Raw genomic sequence first — 23,726 nt, 5'->3', positions numbered from 1 at the left:
ATTAATTTACATTCGAGTTTAGATAATTATTCAAGGTTTTAATTTAGGAGGTTCCTTTTCATAGGTGACTTTTTCTTTGCTAATGTCACTGTATTATATTTCGAATACAATAGAAAATAAGACTAACTATATTAGATGGTTTGATTGGCTAGCCAGGAAGCAAGCATTTTCAATATAGGCAAGCTTGCAGTAATAGTATATATTAAGTATATTACTTAAATAATGTCCTAACTTTATCTACTCTAATAGAGAAAAATAATTCCCGGCATTTTGTTTTGTTTTTTATCGCTAGTTTACTTTGTAGCATGGGGGGTGACGAATAAGACAGGAAAGTAGAGACAAATACATATACATGAATAAAACAAGAAAAACAAGTTTAAACAAGGTAACATGAAAAACATTTAGGATGAATTTTAAAAATACTTAACGTCCGTTTGCCATAATGGTCCAGCGTCTTTTTGCCAACTGGACTTATTCTGTTTTGTGGAATTGAAGATATGGGATGCAACTGCGACGATGTTCTTCTTCCCATTATTGGCCTCTTGTATTAGGATTGCCCCACATGCGATGTCATTGGTGTCTGTAGTGAGTGTGAAGGGCTTGGGGAAGTCAGGAAATGAGATGATTGGTGGGGAGGATAATCGATCCTTGATTTTTCTGAAGGCTCTGTCAGCATTCTGTGTCCAGTGAAATGGCTTGTTGGTTTGGTTGAGCTCCTATATGGGAGCCATGAGCTTCAAGAACATGTTCAACGTGATTTGTTCATGTAAGCATGTCTCAAGGAATTGTCTAATTCATACTCAATGGCTGATAAGACTTTGAAGTTCTTTTCTTGAAGTTGGGGCTTCATTTCTCTGATAGTATGAACGTATCCAGGGTTGGCTTTGAACCCTTCACTGTCTATTATACGGCCAAGAAATTTTACCTCGGGTGTGAAGAAGGAACATTTGCCTGGGTTCAGCTTAAGTCTCGATTTTCAGAGGGTGGCAAACAGTTGTTCGAGTGCAAGAATGTAATCACCAAATGTCCTGGTATGCACCAAGTTGCTATCGATATAGGACGAGATGTTGCTGTGTGAAGTGACCGTGGCTAAGGCTTCTGCTATGCGATGGGAAAAGATTTGTCCTGCCGAGGTAAGACCAAATGCCAGGCATGTGGACTGGTAACACTGGTCGTTCCATGTGAACGCTGTTTTGTGTCAGTCTGGTTTGTCAATTTCAATTTGCCAATACCTGCTATGTAGGTCGAGGGAGGTGAAGTACCTGTTTGTAAACAAGTGACCGATCCTAGGTAGGGGTCCAGTTTAGTATTCTTTTAACGTTGGCGATGATGCGAATTGATCCGTTTTTCTTGCGTACAGCAAATACTGGGCTATTTAAGTCTTTGGGGTCATAGCAGGTTTCGATGATGCCTTCGTTCGCCATGTGATTAATCTCAGAATTCGCTTCCAGGGCTTGAGTGATTGGGTGCTGTTTTTGATTGCGCAACTGGCCATTAGTTGGTATTCAAATGAGTTGGATGAATGTGCTCTTGTCGCCATTTTTGATATCAATGATGTCGGTGTAGCAAATCAGTAGGTTAGCAGTGACCTCTAATTTGTCTTGGTTGAGATGGTTTGGTAGTGAGCTGTTTTTAGCCATAGCTTTTTCTCCAGAGTGTGGGATTCGATCCGTGTTTCAGTGGTTGAGTGATTCTGGATGATGTCGGTATGGGTGTTGTAGGGAGAATTGTGGGTTGGTGGCGTTGGTCGTATGATGGTGGCTGTGTGCGTCGAACCTGTGGTATCTTGGGGGTTGGCGACGTCGGATTTTACACCATGATCTAAGTATCGTTGTGCTTCAGAGGCTATACTAATTGCAGTATCGTGATTGTCCATAATCTTGACGAGGTGAGGATAGATGTTTGTATTCCACACTTTCACTTTTTCGTTCATAAGCATTGTGTCTATGATTGAAATAAGTCCGTGGACAGATAGTTCCAAATTTCTGTCCTTTTTAAATTTGCACTTAATGTGGACAGCTGCCTCTCTGAGTGTAGTTTGAAGTCGGCCTGCTAAATCAGTTAGTTTTTCGCCATCTCAATGTTCTAAGTCCCAAGCTCGGCTTAAGTATTGACTGGTAGTCATCTGGGTGCAGTGAGTTGTTAGGAAGTATTCTTTCAGGTTGATGAAGGTGGATGTGTCCTGTTTCCAGTCGAGCATCTGATGAAATTCATCCTAGTATCGTACGTCTTTCACAGACTTCAAAAGTCTGCCCTCCAGGTTAGTGTAGGCTATTAGTTCTGATCTTATATGCATTGCATATATTTTGTTTAGTGGCATGATGAATTGATTCATGTTGTTTCCTGGGCGAAAATCCTTCTGTTGCCTTATGACTTCTCGTATCATTTGTTGGCGCATTAGTAAGCTGTAATTGTCGTTTTTTTGAGCAGTGGTGGTTGCTGTTACTAATGTCGATTTTAGGGCAGTCGTCATGGTGTCTATGTCGATTTGAATCTCCCGAACACCGTCCTTCGATGGTTATGTCAGTCCTATGTTCAAGTTAAATAATAGTTGTCTCTGTTCTTTAATTAGAGTGAATAGCTCTGATTCGATTAAACCTATGTAGCTGTCTATACTCATCTTGCTGAACACTCTGATCAATTTGTTATATTAGAAAATTGAGTATATAAAAGCAAGCAGGACAAATGAAAAAGTTTAGTTTAAACTTTTATTCAGGTTTAATGTAATTGTAGCAGGTGCTGTTGGTATGTGAGGATGTGCCGGTTATGGCAAATGTGGTGACAAGGACGTTGACCAGCGGCTTTAAGTAAGGATAAAGGTCGTTCAGCAGGCTCCCAGAAGTCAGTGGCAAAGAAGGTGTGGACTGGGTAGAGGTCGACGACAGCCACCTGCTGATGATGCTGTGGCTAAGGCTGTGCTACTTTATCTTTACTAATATAATTGTTTTTTAATATTCATTAGCATTTGTGATGCAATCAGTTACATAAATACTTGCGTCGATGTGTTTTTTTTTTTTTTGCGAATTTTATATTAATAAACAATATTTGTTTTTGAATATTCATTTGCATTTGTGATGCCGTCAATTACATAAATACTTGCGTCGATGTGTTTTTTTTTTGCGAATTTTATATTAAACAATATTTGTTTTTGAATATTCATTTGCATTTCTGATGCTATCAATTACATAAATACTTGCGTCGACGAAATGCGTCGATGTGTTTTTTTGCGAATTTGATAATAAACAATATTTGTTTTTGAATATTCATTTGCATTTGTGATGATTACATAAATACTTGCGTCGATGTGTTTTTTGCGAATTTGATATTAAACAATATTTGTTTTTGAATATTCAATTGCATTTGTGATGCTATCAATTACATAAATACTGTCGTCGATGTGTTTTTTTGCGAATTTGATATTAAACAATATTTGTTTTTGAATATTCATTTGCATTTGTGATGCTATCAATTACATAAATACTTGCGTCGATGTGTTTTTTGCGAATTTGATATTAAACAATATTTGTTTTTGAATATTCATTTGCATTTGTGATGCCATCATTTAAATAAATACTTGCTTCGATGGGTTTTTTTGCGAATTTGATAATAAACAATATTTGTTTTTAAATATTCATTTGCATTTGTTGTAGTACTTACCAACAAAACAAACGTCCACGTGTTTGTGCCTTGTATAGGCATGCGCGACAACAAAACTTGGATTTTTATAAGCGGAAGTCTCGAGGTTGTCAGGAATCTACAGGTGCATGCGCAAGAGAAGGGGTTGAGATAGTGGTATAAAAGGCAGGTCGAGTGAGAAGGTTGTTGTTGTTGTTGTCATTGGACGTTACAATGACGCGTGCGTTAGCAGGTGATTAAGAGGCTGTTTTTTTTGTGTGTGTCAAGTCGCGCACCTCGGTGAAGATCATATAAGTCGTGCACCTCGGTGAAGGTGAAGGTCATAAGCTATTTCGGCTATTTCGTTTTGTCTCTTTTCCTGGACAACTATGGCTGGGGCAAAGTTTGATTTAAAACTGATACCCGAATTCGACGGATCCACTTCTGTTGTCGACTGGGTCGAAAGGGTTGAGCTGATCTGCAGCCTCTGTGAAGTAAAGGTGGTGCATACCGTGATTCCCCTGAGATTGGCTGGAGGCGCCCTAAGTGTGTATCAGCAACTTAGTGTCGTGGAGAAGGCTGATGTTACCTGTATAAAAAATGCTTTATACAAGGCATTTGCCATGGATCCCTGCACGGCCTACGAAACATTTGGCGCTAGGAAGCTCATGCAAGGTGAAACCGTGGACGTCTTCTTCGCAGAGCTGAAGAAACTTGCAGTTCTATTTGGCAATGGAGTGTCAGAGCAAGCACTGGCGTATGCGTTTGTGGCCGGCCTTCCCACCCATGTTAAGCAACTGTTGAGGGCTTCCACCAGCGTATCTGTAACGCCCATGGAACATCTGTTAGAACACGCTCGAGCCATTATCAGAGATGAGGAGGACCTGAGGGAACCGGTTGTAATGATGGCGCAGGCAGCCAAGACTAATGCTGAAAAGAGTCCCAGTTTGAGACCCACGACCAATGGGAGATGTTTCTGCTGCGGCCAGCGAGGCCATTTCGCAAGAAATTGTACTAACAAGGGACGGGGCGCCCGCGCTGTTTCCAATGTGGTAGTTATGGACATTTATCCCAAAATTGTGGGGGAAATGCATCAGGGGGTAGGACGTCAGTGCCACCCTGTTCCCCGGACAAGATTTAATTGAGGCGCAACCGACAGTAAATGTGTACGTGGACCAAGTGCCTTGTTCAGCTCTTCTCGACTCCGGGTGCTCACACACCATCATGAGTGCCAAGTTGTGTCGAAACTGGGCAAAGCAGAACATCAAAGTAACCACAATAGGTGGCAATACGCAAGCTTGCTGTGGAGTCGGAACTGTCAAAGTCCTCACAGACTCTGGTGTGGCCGCAGACATTAATGTGCTGGTGATGCGAGGGGATTTGCTGGGATTCGATGTACTGTTGGGATATGATGCTATTAAGGCACTGGGTGGAGTGGTTATCGGAAGAGATGTTAATCCGGCAGAGGCTAAACACCCTGAAGAGTCTGGTATCAGAGTATGACCTGTCGGTGAGTGTAACGCTCATGGCATCACACTGTAATCGTGCAGACCAACTAACCCGTGTGCCTCACAAATGGTATGAAGCTGTGAAGACAGGCGTGGAGTTCGCTGCTCGATCTTGCGCAGTTGGCGCGATTAGTTGATGCCAAATACAAAGAATTCATGTGCAAAGTGGACATCCAGCTTTCAAAAGAACTTTGTATTTTGCGAGGCGTGTGGACCCGGCAGTGACAAGGGCGGATGTCAGGCAGATCATCAAGCACTGTGAGGCATGCCAGTCTATTGATCCTGCACCGGAGCAATGGCAGAAGGGGCGATTGGAAGTTGAGCATGTGTGGCATCGATTAGCGATGGATATTACCCATTACAGTGGTAAGCCCTTTCTAACCCTTATCGACTGTGGACCCACTCGTTTTGCGGTGTGGCGGCAAATGACCAGGCAGGACTCAGCGAATGTTGTCCGCCAACTGTCATCTATCTTTTCTGAGCGAGGTGCGCTGGAAGAGATATTGACGGACAACGATGCTGCTTTTTGTAGCCACCAAGTTTGGCAGTTGTTGAATGAGTGGGGTGTCCGACTACGACTGCGATGTGCTCATGTGCCATCAGGGAATGGCATCGCAGCATCAAGAGAATTGCTGCCAGAAAGCAATGTACCATTACGGAGGCCACGTATTGGTATAACATCACACCAAAGGATGGGAAGACACTAACAACAGCACCGGCCAATGCCATACACAAATACTGTGTTAGGATAAAGGGCATTGACACTGTCCAACCAATCGACGAGGAGAGTCATTACAAATACAAGGTAGGGGATCCAGTTTGGGTTAGACCCACTGGAAACCGGTGCACCACCAAGTTCAAGCGATGACGAATATCTGGAGTGGTCAGCCAGCAGTCGGTCCTTGTTGATGGAACCCCACGCCATGTGTGCGATCTTCGCCCAGCTAGTGAAGTACATTCCACAACTACAGAGAGCGATGAATCATCAGATGATGAGCTGCTGATGAGTGAGGTCACCGAGCAAGAGAGTGGTAGTTGTAGTTCGTCTGATCAGGAAGGATCAGAACCAGAACCAGAACCACACCCAGAACCAGAACCAGAACCTGAATCCGAGATTGTAAATACCACCCTTCGCAGAAGCCAACGAACTAAGAGGCCAACCCCCGGAGTGCACTCTATGTGATCATCAGATCAGGGGGGAGTGTAGTACTTACCAACAAAACAAACGCCCACGTGTTTGTGCCTTGTATAGGCATGCACGACAACAAAACTTGGATTTTTATAAGCGGAAGTCTCGAGGTTGTCAGGAATCTACAGGCGCATGCGCAAGAGAAGGGATTGAGATAGTGGTATAAAAGGCAGGTCGAGTGAGAAGGTTGTTGTTGTTGTTGTCATTGGACGTTACAGTGACGCGTGCGTTAGCAGGTGATCAGGAGGCTGGTTTTTTTTGTGTGTCAAGTCGCGCACCTCAGTGAAGATCATATAAGTCATGCACCTCGGTGAAGGTGAAGAAGGTCATATTTGTGATGCCATCCTTTACATAAATACTTGCGTCGATGTTTTTTTTTGGGGAATTTGATATTAAACAATATTAGTTTTTGAATATTCATTTGAATTTCTGGTGCTATCAATTACATAAATACTTTTGTCGATGTTTTTTTTTGCGCATTTGATATTAAAAATTATTTGTTTTTGAATATTCATTTGCATTTGTGATGCTATCAATTACATAAATACTTGCGTCGATGTTTTATTTTGCGATTTTGATATCTTCTTCTATCTTCTTCTATTCTTTTTCTTCTATTCTATCTTCTCTTCTCTATCTCCTTCTATTCTTCTTCTTCTATCTTCTATCTTCTTTCTTTCTTTCTATTCTATTCTATCTATCTTCTTCTATATAAATAAAATGAACTCCTTTTTTCCCGTCTGATTTTGACATTAATAGGATTAAAAATCAAGATATTTCATGCAAATATAATATGCACAAACGGCAGAACAATATCTGAAGTGTGTTATAGGCTTATTATTTCTCAAATTCCTCGATAATCTTTGATTTCTATACTTTTTCTGCTGAGAAGTCACGGCCAAAATCGGTTAAGATCAATGGAAGTGGTAAACTATTTTCTCTCTAATAAATTCCTCCTCCCCCTACCACCACTTAACACCGTTTGGGGATCGTTCACAAGGAACAGTTGAGAAGAGAACACCGGTTTGGCTTCGTAGTTCTTTCATGTGAAGTTATTTAAAATCACTAAACTAAGCTGCAGTGCTCTGTGGCGTACAGGTTAGCTTGCTGGACAATTCACATTATATTTTCACGTTCGCGCCGACCTACCGTAGTCGTTTTTTTGTGTTTTTTTTTTCCTAAACAACTGGAATGGACTTTTCTTGGTGGCCGAACTGTTAACGTTGCAGATGTTTTTTTTTTTTTTTTTTTCACACTTTATTTTCCTACTTTTACTCATGACTCCGGGTTTGATCCTTCCTACTTACCTACCATAACATTTTTTAAAACTCCCCCCGCCGTCCCGGAAACAAAAAATCGGGCAACGCCGGGTACCCCCGCTAGTTAAACAATATTTGTTTCTGAATATTCATTTGCGTTTCTGATGCTATCAATTACATAAATACTTGCGTCGATGTTTTTTTTCTTTGTTGCGATTTTGATATTAAACAATATTTGTTTTTGATTATTCAGTTGCATTTCTGATGCTATCAATTACATAAATACTTTTTTCGATGTTCTTTTTGCGAATTTGATATTCAAAAATATTTCGTTTTAACTATTCATTTGCATTTAAATACTTGCGTCGATGTTTTTTTTCGAATTTGATATTTAAAAATATTTGTTTTTGAATGTTCATTTGCATTTCTGATGCCATCAATTACATAAATACTTGCGTCGATGTTTTTTTTTGCGAATTTGATATCAAAAATATTTGGTTTTGAATATTCATTTGCATTTCTGATGCTAACATTTACATAAATACTTGCGTCGATGTTTTTTTTTGCGAATTTGATATAAAGCAATATTTGTTTTTGAATATTTATTTGCATTTGTGATGGTATCAATTATATAAATACTTGCGTCGATGTTTTATTTTGCGATTTTGATATTAAACAATATTTGTTTTTGAATATTCATTTGCATTTGTGATGCCATCAATTACATAAATACTGTCGTCGATGTGTTTTTTTTTTGCGAATTTGATTGTAAACAATATTTGGTTTTGAATATTCATTTTCATTTCTGATGCTTACAATTACATAAATACTTTTGTCGATGTTTTTTTGCGAATTTGATATTCAAAAGTATTTGTTTTTCAATATTCATTTGCATTTGTGATGCTATCAATTACATAAATACTTGCGCGATTTTTTTTTTTAATTTGACATTAAACAATATTTGTTTTCGAATATTCATTTGCATTTCTGATGCTATCAGTTACATAAATACTTGCGTCGATGTTTTTTTTCTTTGTTGCGATTTTGATATTAAACAATATTTGTTTTTGATTATTCAGTTGCATTTCTGATGCTATCAATTACATAAATACTTTTTTCGATGTTCTTTTTGCGAATTTGATATTCAAAAATATTTCGTTTTAACTATTCATTTGCATTTAAATACTTGCGTCGATGTTTTTTTTCGAATTTGATATTTAAAAATATTTGTTTTTGAATGTTCATTTGCATTTCTGATGCCATCAATTACATAAATACTTGCGTCGATGTTTTTTTTTGCGAATTTGATATCAAAAATATTTGGTTTTGAATATTCATTTGCATTTCTGATGCTAACATTTACATAAATACTTGCGTCGATGTTTTTTTTTTGCGAATTTGATATAAAGCAATATTTGTTTTTGAATATTTATTTGCATTTGTGATGCTATCAATTACATAAATACTTGCGCGATGTTTTTTTTTAATTTGACATTAAACAATATTTGTTTTCGAATATTCATTTGCATTTCTGATGCTATCAGTTACATAAATACTTGCGTCGATGTTTTTTTTCTTTGTTGCGATTTTGATATTAAACAATATTTGTTTTTGAATATTCAGTTGCATTTCTGATGCTATCAATTACATAAATACTTTTTTCGATGTTCTTTTTGCGAATTTGATATTCAAAAATATTTCGTTTTAACTATTCATTTGCATTTCTGATGATATCAATTACATAAATACTTGCGTCGATGTTTTTTTTGTTGCGATTTTGATATTAAACAATATTTGTTTTTGAATATTCAGTTGCATTTCTGATGCTATCAATTACATAAATACTTGCGTCGATGTTTTTTTTTGCGATTTTGATATTAAACAATATTTGTTTTTGAATATTCAGTTGCATTTCTGATGCTATCAATTACATAAATACTTGCGTCGATGTTTTTTTTTGCGATTTTGATATTAAACAATATTTGTTTTTGAATATTCAGTTGCATTTCTGATGCTATCAATTACATAAATACTTTTTTCGATGTTCTTTTTGCGAATTTGATATTCAAAAATATTTCGTTTTAACTATTCATTTGCATTTCTGATGCTTACAATTACATAAATACTTTTGTCGATGTTTTTTTGCGAATTTGATATTCAAAAGTATTTGTTTTTCAATATTCATTTGCATTTGTGATGCTATCAATTACATAAATACTTGCGCGATTTTTTTTTTTAATTTGACATTAAACAATATTTGTTTTCGAATATTCATTTGCATTTCTGATGCTATCAGTTACATAAATACTTGCGTCGATGTTTTTTTTCTTTGTTGCGATTTTGATATTAAACAATATTTGTTTTTGATTATTCAGTTGCATTTCTGATGCTATCAATTACATAAATACTTTTTTCGATGTTCTTTTTGCGAATTTGATATTCAAAAATATTTCGTTTTAACTATTCATTTGCATTTAAATACTTGCGTCGATGTTTTTTTTCGAATTTGATATTTAAAAATATTTGTTTTTGAATGTTCATTTGCATTTCTGATGCCATCAATTACATAAATACTTGCGTCGATGTTTTTTTTTGCGAATTTGATATCAAAAATATTTGGTTTTGAATATTCATTTGCATTTCTGATGCTAACATTTACATAAATACTTGCGTCGATGTTTTTTTTTGCGAATTTGATATAAAGCAATATTTGTTTTTGAATATTTATTTGCATTTGTGATGCTATCAATTACATAAATACTTGCGCGATGTTTTTTTTTAATTTGACATTAAACAATATTTGTTTTCGAATATTCATTTGCATTTCTGATGCTATCAGTTACATAAATACTTGCGTCGATGTTTTTTTTCTTTGTTGCGATTTTGATATTAAACAATATTTGTTTTTGAATATTCAGTTGCATTTCTGATGCTATCAATTACATAAATACTTTTTTCGATGTTCTTTTTGCGAATTTGATATTCAAAAATATTTCGTTTTAACTATTCATTTGCATTTCTGATGATATCAATTACATAAATACTTGCGTCGATGTTTTTTTTGTTGCGATTTTGATATTAAACAATATTTGTTTTTGAATATTCAGTTGCATTTCTGATGCTATCAATTACATAAATACTTGCGTCGATGTTTTTTTTGCGATTTTGATATTAAACAATATTTGTTTTTGAATATTCAGTTGCATTTCTGATGCTATCAATTACATAAATACTTGCGTCGATGTTTTTTTTTGCGATTTTGATATTAAACAATATTTGTTTTTGAATATTCAGTTGCATTTCTGATGCTATCAATTACATAAATACTTTTTTCGATGTTCTTTTTGCGAATTTGATATTCAAAAATATTTCGTTTTAACTATTCATTTGCATTTCTGATGCTATCAATTACATAAATACTTGCGTCGATTTTTTTTTCGAATTTGATATTTAAAAATATTTGTTTTTGAATGTTCATTTGCATTTCTAATGCCATCAATTACATAAATACTTGCGTCGATGTTTTTTTTTTGCGAATTTGATATTCAAAAATATTTGGTTTTGAATATTCATTTGCATTTCTGATGCTAACATTTACATAAATACTTGCGTCGATGTTTTTTTTTTGCGAATTTGATATAAAGCAATATTTGTTTTTGAATATTCATTTGCATTTGTGATGCTATCAATTATATAAATACTTGCGTCGATGTTTTATTTTGCGATTTTGATATTAAACAATATTTGTTTTTGAATATTCATTTGCATTTCTGATGCTTACAATTACATAAATACTTTTGTCGATGTTTTTTTTTGCGAATTTGATATTCAAAAGTATTTGTTTTTCAATATTCATTTGCATTTGTGATGCTATCAATTACATAAATACTTGCGCGATGTTTTTTTTTTAATTTGATATTAAACAATATTTGTTTTCGAATATTCATTTGCATTTCTGATGCTATCAATTACATAAATACTTGCGTCGATGTTTTTTTTCTTTGTTGCGATTTTGATATTAAACAATATTTGTTTTTGATTATTCAGTTGCATTTCTGATGCTATCAATTACATAAATACTTTTTTCGATGTTCTTTTTGCGAATTTGATATTCAAAAATATTTCGTTTTAACTATTCATTTGCATTTAAATACTTGCGTCGATGTTTTTTTTCGAATTTGATATTTAAAAATATTTGTTTTTGAATGTTCATTTGCATTTCTGATGCCATCAATTACATAAATACTTGCGTCGATGTTTTTTTTTGCGAATTTGATATCAAAAATATTTGGTTTTGAATATTCATTTGCATTTCTGATGCTAACATTTACATAAATACTTGCGTCGATGTTTTTTTTTTTGCGAATTTGATATAAAGCAATATTTGTTTTTGAATATTTATTTGCATTTGTGATGGTATCAATTATATAAATACTTGCGTCGATGTTTTATTTTGCGATTTTGATATTAAACAATATTTGTTTTTGAATATTCATTTGCATTTGTGATGCCATCAATTACATAAATACTGTCGTCGATGTGTTTTTTTTTTGCGAATTTGATTGTAAACAATATTTGGTTTTGAATATTCATTTGCATTTCTGATGCTTACAATTACATAAATACTTTTGTCGATGTTTTTTTGCGAATTTGATATTCAAAAGTATTTGTTTTTCAATATTCATTTGCATTTGTGATGCTATCAGTTACATAAATACTTGCGTCGATGTGATTTTTTGCGAATTTGATATTAAACAATATTTGGTTTTGTAATATTCATTTGCAGTTCTGATGCTATCAATTACATAAATACTTGCGTCGATGTTTTTTTTCTTTGTTGCGATTTTGATATTAAACAATATTTGTTTTTGAATATTCAGTTGCATTTCTGATGCTATCAATTACATAAATACTTTTTTCGATGTTCTTTTTGCGAATTTGATATTCAAAAATATTTCGTTTTAACTATTCATTTGCATTTCTGATGATATCAATTACATAAATACTTGCGTCGATGTTTTTTTTTGCGATTTTGATATTAAACAATATTTGTTTTTGAATATTCAGTTGCATTTCTGATGCTATCAATTACATAAATACTTGCGTCGATGTTTTTTTTGCGATTTTGATATTAAACAATATTTGTTTTTGAATATTCAGTTGCATTTCTGATGCTATCAATTACATAAATACTTTTTTCGATGTTCTTTTTGCGAATTTGATATTCAAAAATATTTCGTTTTAACTATTCATTTCTGATGCTATCAATTACATAAATACTTGCGTCGATTTTTTTTTCGAATTTGATATTTAAAAATATTTGTTTTTGAATGTTCATTTGCATTTCTAATGCCATCAATTACATAAATACTTGCGTCGATGTTTTTTTTTTGCGAATTTGATATAAAGCAATATTTGTTTTTGAATATTCATTTGCATTTGTGATGCTATCAATTATATAAATACTTGCGTCGATGTTTTATTTTGCGATTTTGATATTAAACAATATTTGTTTTTAAATATTCATTTGCATTTCTGATGCTTACAATTACATAAATACTTTTGTCGATGTTTTTTTTTTGCGAATTTGATATTCAAAAGTATTTGTTTTTCAATATTCATTTGCATTTGTGATGCTATCAATTACATAAATACTTGCGCGATGTTTTTTTTCTTTGTTGCGATTTTGATATTAAACAATATTTGTTTTTGAATATTCAGTTGCATTTCTGATGCTATCAATTACATAAATACTTTTTTCGATGTTCTTTTTGCGAATTTGATATTCAAAAATATTTGTTTTCAAATATTCATTTGCATTTCTGATGCTATCAGTTACATAAATACTTGCGTCGATGTTTTTTTTCTTTGTTGCGATTTTGATATTAAACAATATTTGTTTTTGAATATTCAGTTGCATTTCTGATGTTATCAATTACATAAATACTTTTTTCGATGTTCTTTTTGCGAATTTGATATTCATAAATATTTCGTTTTAACTATTAATTTGCATTTCTGATGCTATCAATTACATAAATACTTGCGTCGATGTTTTTTTCGCGATTGTGATATTAACAATATTTGTTTTTGAAAATTCATTTGCATTTGTGATGCTATCAATTGCATAAACACTTGCGTCGGCGTGTTTTTGTGCGAATTTGATATTCAACAATATTTGTTTTTGAATATTCATTAGCATTTGTGATGATATCAATTACATAAATACATACGTCGATGGGTTTTGTTTTGCGAATTTGATATTCAAAAATATTTGTTTTTGAATATTCATTTGCAATTCTGACGCTATCAATTACATAAATACTTGCGTCGATGTTTTTTTTGTTGCGAATTTGCTATTAAGCAATATTTGTTTTTGAATATTCATCGGCATTTCTGATGCCATCAATTACATAAACACTTGCGTCGATGTGTTTTTTTGCGAATTTGATATTCAGCAATATTTGTTTTTGAATATTCATTAGCATTTGTGATGCCATCAATTACATAAATACTGTCGTCGTTGTGTTTTTTTTGCGAATTTGATATTAAACAATATTTGGTTTTGTAATATTCATTTGCATTTCTGGTGCTATCAATTACATAAATACTTGCGATCAGTATTTGTTTTTGAATATTGATTTGCATTTGTGATGCTATGAATTACATAAATACTGAAGTCGATTTTTTTTTTTGCGAATTGGATATTAAACAATATTTGTTTTTGAATATTCATTTGCATTTGTGATGCCATCAATTACATAAATACGTGGGACGATGTGTTTTTTTTGTTTTTTTTTTTGGCGAATTTGATATTAAACAATATTTGTTTTTGAATATTCATTTGCATTTGTGATGCCATCAATTACATAAATACTTGCGATGATGTGTTTTTTTTTTTGTTGAATTTGATATTAAACAATAGTTGTGTTTGAAGATCCATTTGCATTTATAATGCCATCATTTACATAAATACTTGCGATGATGTCTTTTTTTTGCGAATTTGATATTAAACAATATTTATTTTGGAATATTTGTTTGCATTTGTGATGAGTACTTGTGACTATGTGGGTTGTTTTGATAATTTGAGAGTAAACAATATTTGTTTTTGAATATTCATTTGCATTTGTGATTCCATCATTTAAATGAATACGTGCGACGATGTGGGTTTTTATTTGCGAATTTGATATTAAACAATATTTGTTTTTGAATATTCAGTTGCATTTGTGATGCCAGCATGTAAATAAATACTTGCGACGATGTGGGTTTTTTTGCGAATTTGATATTAAACAATATTTGTTTTTTGAATATACATTTGCATTTGTGATGCCATCAATTACATAAATATTTAAACGATGTGTGTTTTTTGTGCGACTTTGATGTTAAACAATATTTGTTTTTGAATATTCATTTGCATTTGTGATTCCATCATTTAAATAAATACTTACGACGATTGGTTTTTGGTTTGGCGAATTGGTTATTAAACAATAGTTGTCATTGTATATTCATTGGCATTTGTGATGCCATCAGTTACATAAATACTTGCGATGATGTGTTTTTTCTTTCCGAATATGTTATTAAACAATATTTGTTTTTGAATATTCATTTGCATTTGTGATATCATCAATGACATAAATACCTGCGACGATGTGTTTTTTTGCGTATTTGATATTAAACAATATTTGTTTTTCAATATTCATTTGCATTTGTGATGCCATCAATTACATAAATACTTGCGACGATGTGCGTTTTTTGTTACACTTTGATATACGACAATATTGGTTTTTTAATATTCATTTGCATTTGTGATTCTATCATTTAAATAAATACTTGCAACGATTTGTTTTTGGTTTGGCGAATTGGTTATTAAACAATATTTGTTTTTGAATATTCATTTGCATTTGTGATGCCATCATTTACATAAATACTGGCGAAGATGTGTTTTTTTTTTTTTTTACGAATTTGATATTAAACAATAGTTATTGCTGAATATTCATTTGCATTTGTAATGCCATCATTTACATAAATACTTGCGATGATATGTTTTTTTTTTTTTGCGAATTTATTGTGAAACAATATCGGTTTTTGAATATTCATTTGCATTTGTGATGCCATCATTTACATAAATACTTGCGATGATGTGTTTTTTTTGCGAATTTCATATTAAACAATATTTGTTTTTGAATATCCATTTGAATTTGTGATGCCATCAATTACATTAATACTTGCGTCGATGTGTTTTTTTTTAATTTGATATTAAACAATATTTGGTTTTGTAATATTCATTTGCATTTCTGATGCTATCAATTACATAAATACTTGCGTCGATGTTTTTTTTTTGCGACTTTAATATTAAACAATATTTGTTTTTGAATATTCATTTACATTTTTGATGCTATGAATTACATAAATACTGGAGTCGATGTTTTTTTTGGCGAATTTGATATTAAACAATATTTTTTTTTGAATATTCATTTGCATTTGTGATGCCATCAATTACATAAATACTTGGGACGATGTGTTTTTTTTTTGGCGAATTTGATATTAAACAATATTTGTTTTTGAATATCCATTTGCATTTGTGATGCCATCTTTACATAAATACTTGCGATGGTATGTTTTTTTCTTGCGAATTTCATATTAAACAATATTTGTTTTTGAATATCCATTTGCATTTGTGATGCCATAATTTACATAAATATTTGCGATGATGTGTTTTTTTTGCGAATTTCATATTAAACAATATTTGTTTTTAATATTGATTTGCATTTGTGATCGCATCATTTAAATAAATACTTGCGACGATGTGTTTTTTTGCGAATTTCATATTAAACAATCTTTGTTTGTGAATATTCATTTGCATTTGTAATGCCATCATTTACATAAATACTTGCGACGATGTGTTTTTTTTTTTGCGAATTTGTGATTAAAAAATATTTGTTTTAGAATATTTGCTTGCATTTGTTATGCCATCAATTACATAAATACTTTTGACGATGTGGGTTGTTTGGCGAATTTGTTATTAAACAATATTTGTTTTTGAATATTCATTTGCATTTGTGATGCTATCAATTACATAAATACTGTCGTCGATGTGTTTTTTTGCGACTTTGATATTAAACAATATTTGCTTTTCAATATTCATTTGCATTTGTGATGCTATCAATTACATAAATACTTGCGATGATGTGTTTTTTTTTTTTTGCGAATTTCATATTAACAATATTTGTTTGTGAATGTCCATTTGCATTTGTGATGCCATCAATTACATAAATACTTGCGTCGATGTGATTTTTTGCGAATTTGATATTAAACAATATTTGGTTTTGTAATATTCATTTGCAGTTCTGATGCTATCAATTACATAAATACTGTCGTCGATGTTTTTTTTTTTTGCGACTTTAATATTAAACAATATTTGTTTTTGAATATTCATTTGCATTTGTGATGCTATGAATTACATAAATACGTGAGTCGATGTTTTTTTTTTGCGAATTTGATATTAAACAATATTTTTTTTAATATTGATTTGCATTTGTGATGGCATCATTTAAATAAATACTTGCGACGATGTGTTTTTTTTTGCGAATTTCATATTAAACAATCTTTGTTTGTGAATATTCATTTGCATTTGTGATGCCATCATTCACATAAATACTTGCGACGATGTGTTTTTTTTTTTGCGAATTTGATATTAAAAAATATTTGTTTTAGAATATTTGTTTGCATTTGTTATGCCATCAATTACATAAATACTTTTGACGATGTGGGTTGTTTTGCGCATTTGTTATTAAACAATATTTGTTTTTGAATATTCATGTGCATTTGTGATGCCATCAATTACATAAATACTTGCGACGATGTGTATTTGTTTGCGACTTTGATATTAAACAATATTTGTTTTTAAATATTCATTTGCATTTGTGATGCTATCAATTACATAAATACTTGCGATGATGTGTTTTTTTTTTGCGAATTTGATATTCAACAATATTTGTTTTTGAATATTCATTTGCATTTGTGATGCTATCAATTTCATACATACTTGCGATTATGTGTTCTTTTTTGCGAATTTAATATTAAACAATATTTGTTTTTAAATATTCATTTGCATTTGTGATGCCATCAATTACATAAATACTTGCGACGATGTGCGTTTTTTGTTACACTTTGATATACGACAATATTGGTTTTTGAATATTCATTTGCATTTGTGATTCTATCATTTAAATAAATACTTGCGACGATTTGTTTTTGGTTTGGCGAATTGGTTATTAAACAATATTTTTTTTTGAATATTCATTTGCATTTGTGATGCTATCAATTACATAAATACTTGCGTCGATGTTTTCTTTTGCGAATTTAATATTTAACAATATTTGTTTTTGAATATTTATTTGCATTTGTGATGCCATCATGTAAATAAATACTTGCGAGGATGGGTTTTGTTTGCGACTTTTTTTATTAAACAATATTTGTTTTTGAATATTCATTTGCATTTCTGATGCTATCAGTTACATAAATACTTGCGTCGATGTGTTTTTTTGCGACTTTGATATTAAACAATATTTGTTTTAGAATATTCATTTTCATTTGTGATGCCATCAATTATATAAATACTTGCGGCGATGTGTTTTTTTGCGAATTAGATATAAAACAATATTGGGTTTTGTAATATTCATTTGCATTTCTGATGCTATCAATTACATAAATACTTGGGACGATGTTTTTTCATGAGAATTTGATATTAAACAATATTGGTTTTTGTAATAGTCATTTGCATTAGTGATGCAATCATGTAAATAAATACTTCCGACGATTTGGGTTTTTTTTTGCGAATTTTTTATTAAACAATATTTGTTTTTGAATATTTATTTGTATTTGTCATGCCATCAATTACATAAATACTTGCGATGATGTGTTTTTTTCTTGTTGTTGAATTTGATATTAAACAATATTGGCTTTTGAATATCCATTTGCATTTATGACGCCATCATTTACATAAATACTTGCGATGATGTGTTTTTTTTGCAAATTAGATATTAAACAATATTTTGTTTTGAATATTCATTTGCATTTGTGATGCAATTATTTAAATAAATACTTGCGACGATGTGTTTTTTTTTTTGCGAATTTGATATCAAACAATATTTGTTTTTCAATATTCATTTGCATTTGTGATGCCATCATGTTAATAAATACTTGTGACGATGTGAGTTTATTTTGCGAATTTGTTATTAAACAATATTTGTTTTTGAATATTCATTTTCATTTGTGATGTCATCAATTACATAAATACTTGCGATGATGTGTTTTTTTTGCTGCGAATTTGATATTAAACAATATTTGTTTTTCAATATTCATTTGCATTTGTGATGCCATCAATTACATAAATACTTGGGATGATGTGTTTTTTTGGTTGCGATTTTGATATTAAACAATATTTGTTTTTTAATATTCATTTGCATTTGTTATAGCATCATTTAAATAAATACTTGCGATGATGTGTTTGTTTTTGCGCAGTTGGTATTAAACAATATTTGTTTTTGAATATTCATTTGCATTTGTGATGCCATCATTGAAATAAATGCTTGCGACGATTTGTTTTTTGTTTTTTTTGCGAATTTGTTATTAAACAATATTTGTTCAATAAAAAATTCGGAAAAAACACATCGTCGCAAGTATTTCTTTAAATCATGGTATCACAAATGCAAATGAATATTCAAAAACAAATATTGTTTAATAACAAATTCGCAAAAAAACACATCGACGCAAGTAATTATTTAAATCAGCGGTTCTCAACCTTTTTTGACCCATGGACCCCTTTTCTCTTCTTTTTTTTCAAGGTCGACCCCCTTATAATTTTTGGTCATAAAACAATATTCTATTTCTCAATATAATTTTTTGAGCTTTTAATAAACAAATAAATATTATATAATGAAACTTTATTTTTAAATGAAAACTAATTTAATGCAAATAAAGTATTTTACAACAATTATAATAATGAAAACTTGATTAACGCTAACTGTTTTTTGTGTTTTTGTTTTTGTAAATTCACGTAATGGAATGAATGTGTGTGTGTGTGTGTGTGTGTGTGTGTGTGTGTGTGTGTGTGTGTGTGTGTGTGTGTGGTTTTGGTACTTATGCAGGATACGGGCCGTGCTATTTTGTAGATAGGATTTTTAAGTTATACTCAATTTTTACAGTATGTTTTGTTCCATTAAATTGTTAGGTGAATGTACATACATCTCAACCTTTTCCCGGCTATCGCCCCCAAAAGCTATTTTTGACTTAAGTTAATTCATAATCGCCTCCAAGAATAAATAATAACAAATATTGTAATTATGACTAACCAACACTAGAAACATTTTGTACATGCAAATGGAAAACAAATTAATTAAAAATAATTTTATTGCAAATTTACAAGAAATGTAGAGAGTCTAACTAGTGTGAGATTGGTGATGTTTCGCTAAAAATTCAATGTCAGGTTTAATATTACTCAAGCAGATACGAATATCTCCACGAGAAATAATGTCAAATCTGTGTCGTTCCTTCTGTAAAATGTGATTCACAGCGCTGAATCCAGTTTCGACAAGATATGATGTTGGGAAACACAAAAGGATTTTCGACATTCGACAAATTTGGATACAGTGATTTTACAGTGTTTGATTGCCAAAATGCACACAAAGTTTCTCTTTTGGACTTGATTTGCAATTCATCATTGCATTTTATCTTGATGATTTCCTCCTGGATATTTTCGTGTGCACTGAGAGGATCACAATCGAATGGGTCAATAATCCATGGCTCAATAGTGAAATCAAATAAATCGGAAAATCTGATTTCTGGATCATTTTTCATGGCTGACAGATGGTTACAATAAATAACAATGTCATTTTCACATAAGTCGATTTCCGCTAGTTCGGGTATATTATCAGATTGCCTTCGTTTTCAATTAATTTGAAACATATTAAGTTTTTCAACAAAAGCTTTCATCACCCGTTTACAGTCTATCAGGGTTATCATTTGCAGCAGAAGAGAGACTTCATTTAACTTACGGAAGATCCAACTAAGATAGTGTATATTTTTCTTTTGAGCTTGAATTTCGATAGCTAAGTCTGACTGTCCTTCTGTTTGTAGGAATACAACTATTGCATTAAATAAGTTTACGAATCAGTGTGTCGCCGTCCGACATTAGTTCCGGATATTGAGTTAGTGTTTTGTTTATGTAAATATGAACGAATCTGTAATATAACAGAGCGAATGAAAATTGTAAACACTTGTAAGACAATGTCACTGGAGAATCGGATTTACTGAAATAAATTGAATATTCAAAACTGACAATTCATTTATAAGAGAGCAATTTGTAGGGGACTAGGATATATAAATACCCCAATCCCGTTACAAAAGAATAATGAAACGAATGGGAATTGAAGGAAACAAAGACTCAAGTAATGGATAAGATAAACGTCGTTTATTTGCTGTTGAAAGAAATGAACATTTTAGTTATAACATGTCCGCGCGTATGTAACCAATGTCCGTTGCAGGACTGGTGTAAGAAAAGGAAATGTGTTTTCATCTCAAGTATTGGTCACTATTGTTTGTTCGCGCGTGGGAAGAGAAATAAATGTTGTAGGAAATTTGAGAATGGTAGTCCAGCGTGTAGACAAAGAGTGGATATTAGAGTTGTCATCAGTTAGTAGTCAGCTACGCGGTGTTCTTAGTGACCAGTAGTAGATGGAGAGAGAAAGAGGGAGAATGTATACATACAGTCATTAGCTCGTGCCCCATACATAGTAGGAAGTGGGCGTGAGGTGCGCGTGCGCGCGCGCCGAAACGGCGGCGGCTTGTTAGCCCAACCTCTCTCGTTGAGAGTTGGTCCTAAAGAGAGGATTAGAAACAGCTTGTCTCCATGTTTTATACTCGCTTCTGGAGTGTCTTTTGCGCATGTGTATTTCCTTAGAAAGCGGAAGTGACGTCGTCCACGTGTGTGTTCGTGTTCGCGTGTGTGAGTACATGTGTATACGTAAGCGTGTGTGTATATATACGTGAATGTGAGTGTATGTACGCGAACGTGAATATGTGTACATGTGTGGACGTGGGCGCGTATGTTTGTGTGCGCGTATGTATATGACAGCTTGAAATATGAATGTGTGTTTTGTGTGAGACTTGAAAAAGGCTCGTACAAATTCATAGGTCACGTGACCAAAGTTTCGCACTAATAGTTTAGCTACGCGTTTATAATTTCAAAAAATTTTTAAAAATTTACTCGCAAAAATGTCAAAATTTTTCACAGATAAAATTGATTGAAAATCGCCCCCCAAAATTTGATTTTCGCCCACTAGGGGGCGATTCGCCCCCGGTTGAGAACCGCTGATTTAAATGATGGCATCACAAATGCAAATGAATATTCAAAAACAAATATTGTTTGATATCAAATTCGCAAAAAAAAACACACACCGTCGCAAGTATTTATGTAATTGATGGCATCACAAATGCGAATGAATATTCAAAAAAAATATTGTTTAATATCAAAACACACATCGTCGACAGTATTTATGTAATCGATGGCATCAAAAATGCAAATGTATATTCAAAAAACAAATAATGTTTAATATCAAAGTCGCAAAAAAAACACACATCGTCACAAGTATTTATGTAATTGATGGCATCACAAATGCAAATGAATATTGAAAAACAAATATTGTTTAATAACAAATTCGCAAAAAAACACATATCGTCGCAAGTATTTATGTAATTCATGGCATAACAAATGCAAATGAATATCAAAAACACATATTGTTTAATAACAAATTCGCAACAAAACTCATCGACGCAAGTATTTATGTAATTGATGGCATCACAAATACAAATGAATATTGAAAAACAAATATTGTTTAATAACAAATTCGCAAAAAAACACATATCTTCGCAAGTATTTATGTAATTGATGGCATAACAGATGGAAATGAATATTCAAAAAACAAATATTGTTTAATAAAAAATTCGCGAAAACAAACACATTGTCGCACGTATTTATTTAAATGATGGCATCATGATTGCAAATGAATACTCAAAAACAAATATTGTTTAATAACAAATTTGCAAAACAAAAAACCCATCGTAGCAAGTATTTATGTAATTGATTGCATAACAAATGCAAATGAATATTCAAAAACAAATATTTTTTAATATCAAATTCGCAAAAAAAACTATCGTCGCAAGTATTTATGTAAATGATGGCATCACAGATGCAAATGAATATTCAAAAACAAATATTGTTTAATAACAAATTCGCATCATTTAAACAAATACTTACGACGATGTGTTTTTTTTTTTTGCGACTTTGATATTAAACAATATTTTTTGTTGAATATTCATTTGCATTTGTGATGTCATCATATTAAATAAATACTTGCGACGATGTGTTTTTTTTTTTTGGCGACTTTGATATTAAACAATATTTGTTTTTGAATATTCATTTGCATTTGTAATGTCATCAATTACATAAATACTTGCGGCGATGTGTTTTTTTGCGAATTTGATATTAAACAATATTTGTTTTTGTTAAGTTTGCAGGGTGAAACAAATAAAGTCGAAAGCAATGCAAATGACGACTCAACAAACAAAGGTAAATCAAATAAGAAGTGTATTAGGAAAAGGTATATTTACAGGATATTTACATAATGGTGTCAAATAAGAGAGTATTTGCTGGAGAAACACATCTGCTCTCACCGGCCTTCGCTGGCTTTTGGTGAACACACACTCAGACTAACTGAGTCTTCCTATTTATGTGTAATTACTATCCACATATGCAAATGAATGTGTGCCACCACAACACACTCCTTCCAAGATTCGAAGTCGCGCGGATTTCAATATCTTTTTCTCTTGGGATTTAACATTAATGGTTCATTAAACTTTCTTTTTCTACCTGATCTTCGGGGTTCAGTGTATATTGAGGCGGTTCCAAATTAAAGGAGTCGTATATGATGTCCATGGTTTCCTCCTCTTCGACCGCTGTTGTATAATCACCATCTGGATTTGGCGTTTTCTTATTTGGTTCAGGTGCCTTTTATGTATATTTTGTGGATCTTTAATCATGTATGTACAATCACCAATGCGTTTAGCCACTACTCCACATTCCCAGTAAGAAGTGTTATTCCT

The 23,726-nt window shown here is 32.2% G+C and overlaps 1 protein-coding gene across 1 annotated transcript in view; it reads left to right on the top strand.

Annotated features, from left to right (window-relative positions):
* Positions 1–2,175: 2,175 nt before the first annotated feature.
* Positions 2,176–23,726, top strand: part of LOC145292776 (uncharacterized) — a 64,066-nt gene continuing 42,515 nt past the window's right edge. Inside the window, exon 1 of the mRNA XM_080138813.1 lies at positions 2,176–2,260. Coding sequence (XP_079994939.1) covers positions 2,176–2,260 — 85 coding nt within the window. The remainder of the gene's footprint in view (positions 2,261–23,726) is intronic.

This window comes from Euprymna scolopes, chromosome 14 (genome assembly GCF_053919585.1).
Source record: "Euprymna scolopes isolate OS-2025 chromosome 14, ASM5391958v1, whole genome shotgun sequence".
NCBI classification, from domain to species: Eukaryota; Metazoa; Mollusca; class Cephalopoda; order Sepiida; family Sepiolidae; genus Euprymna; species Euprymna scolopes.
This window is presented reverse-complemented; position numbering and strand designations above follow the sequence as displayed.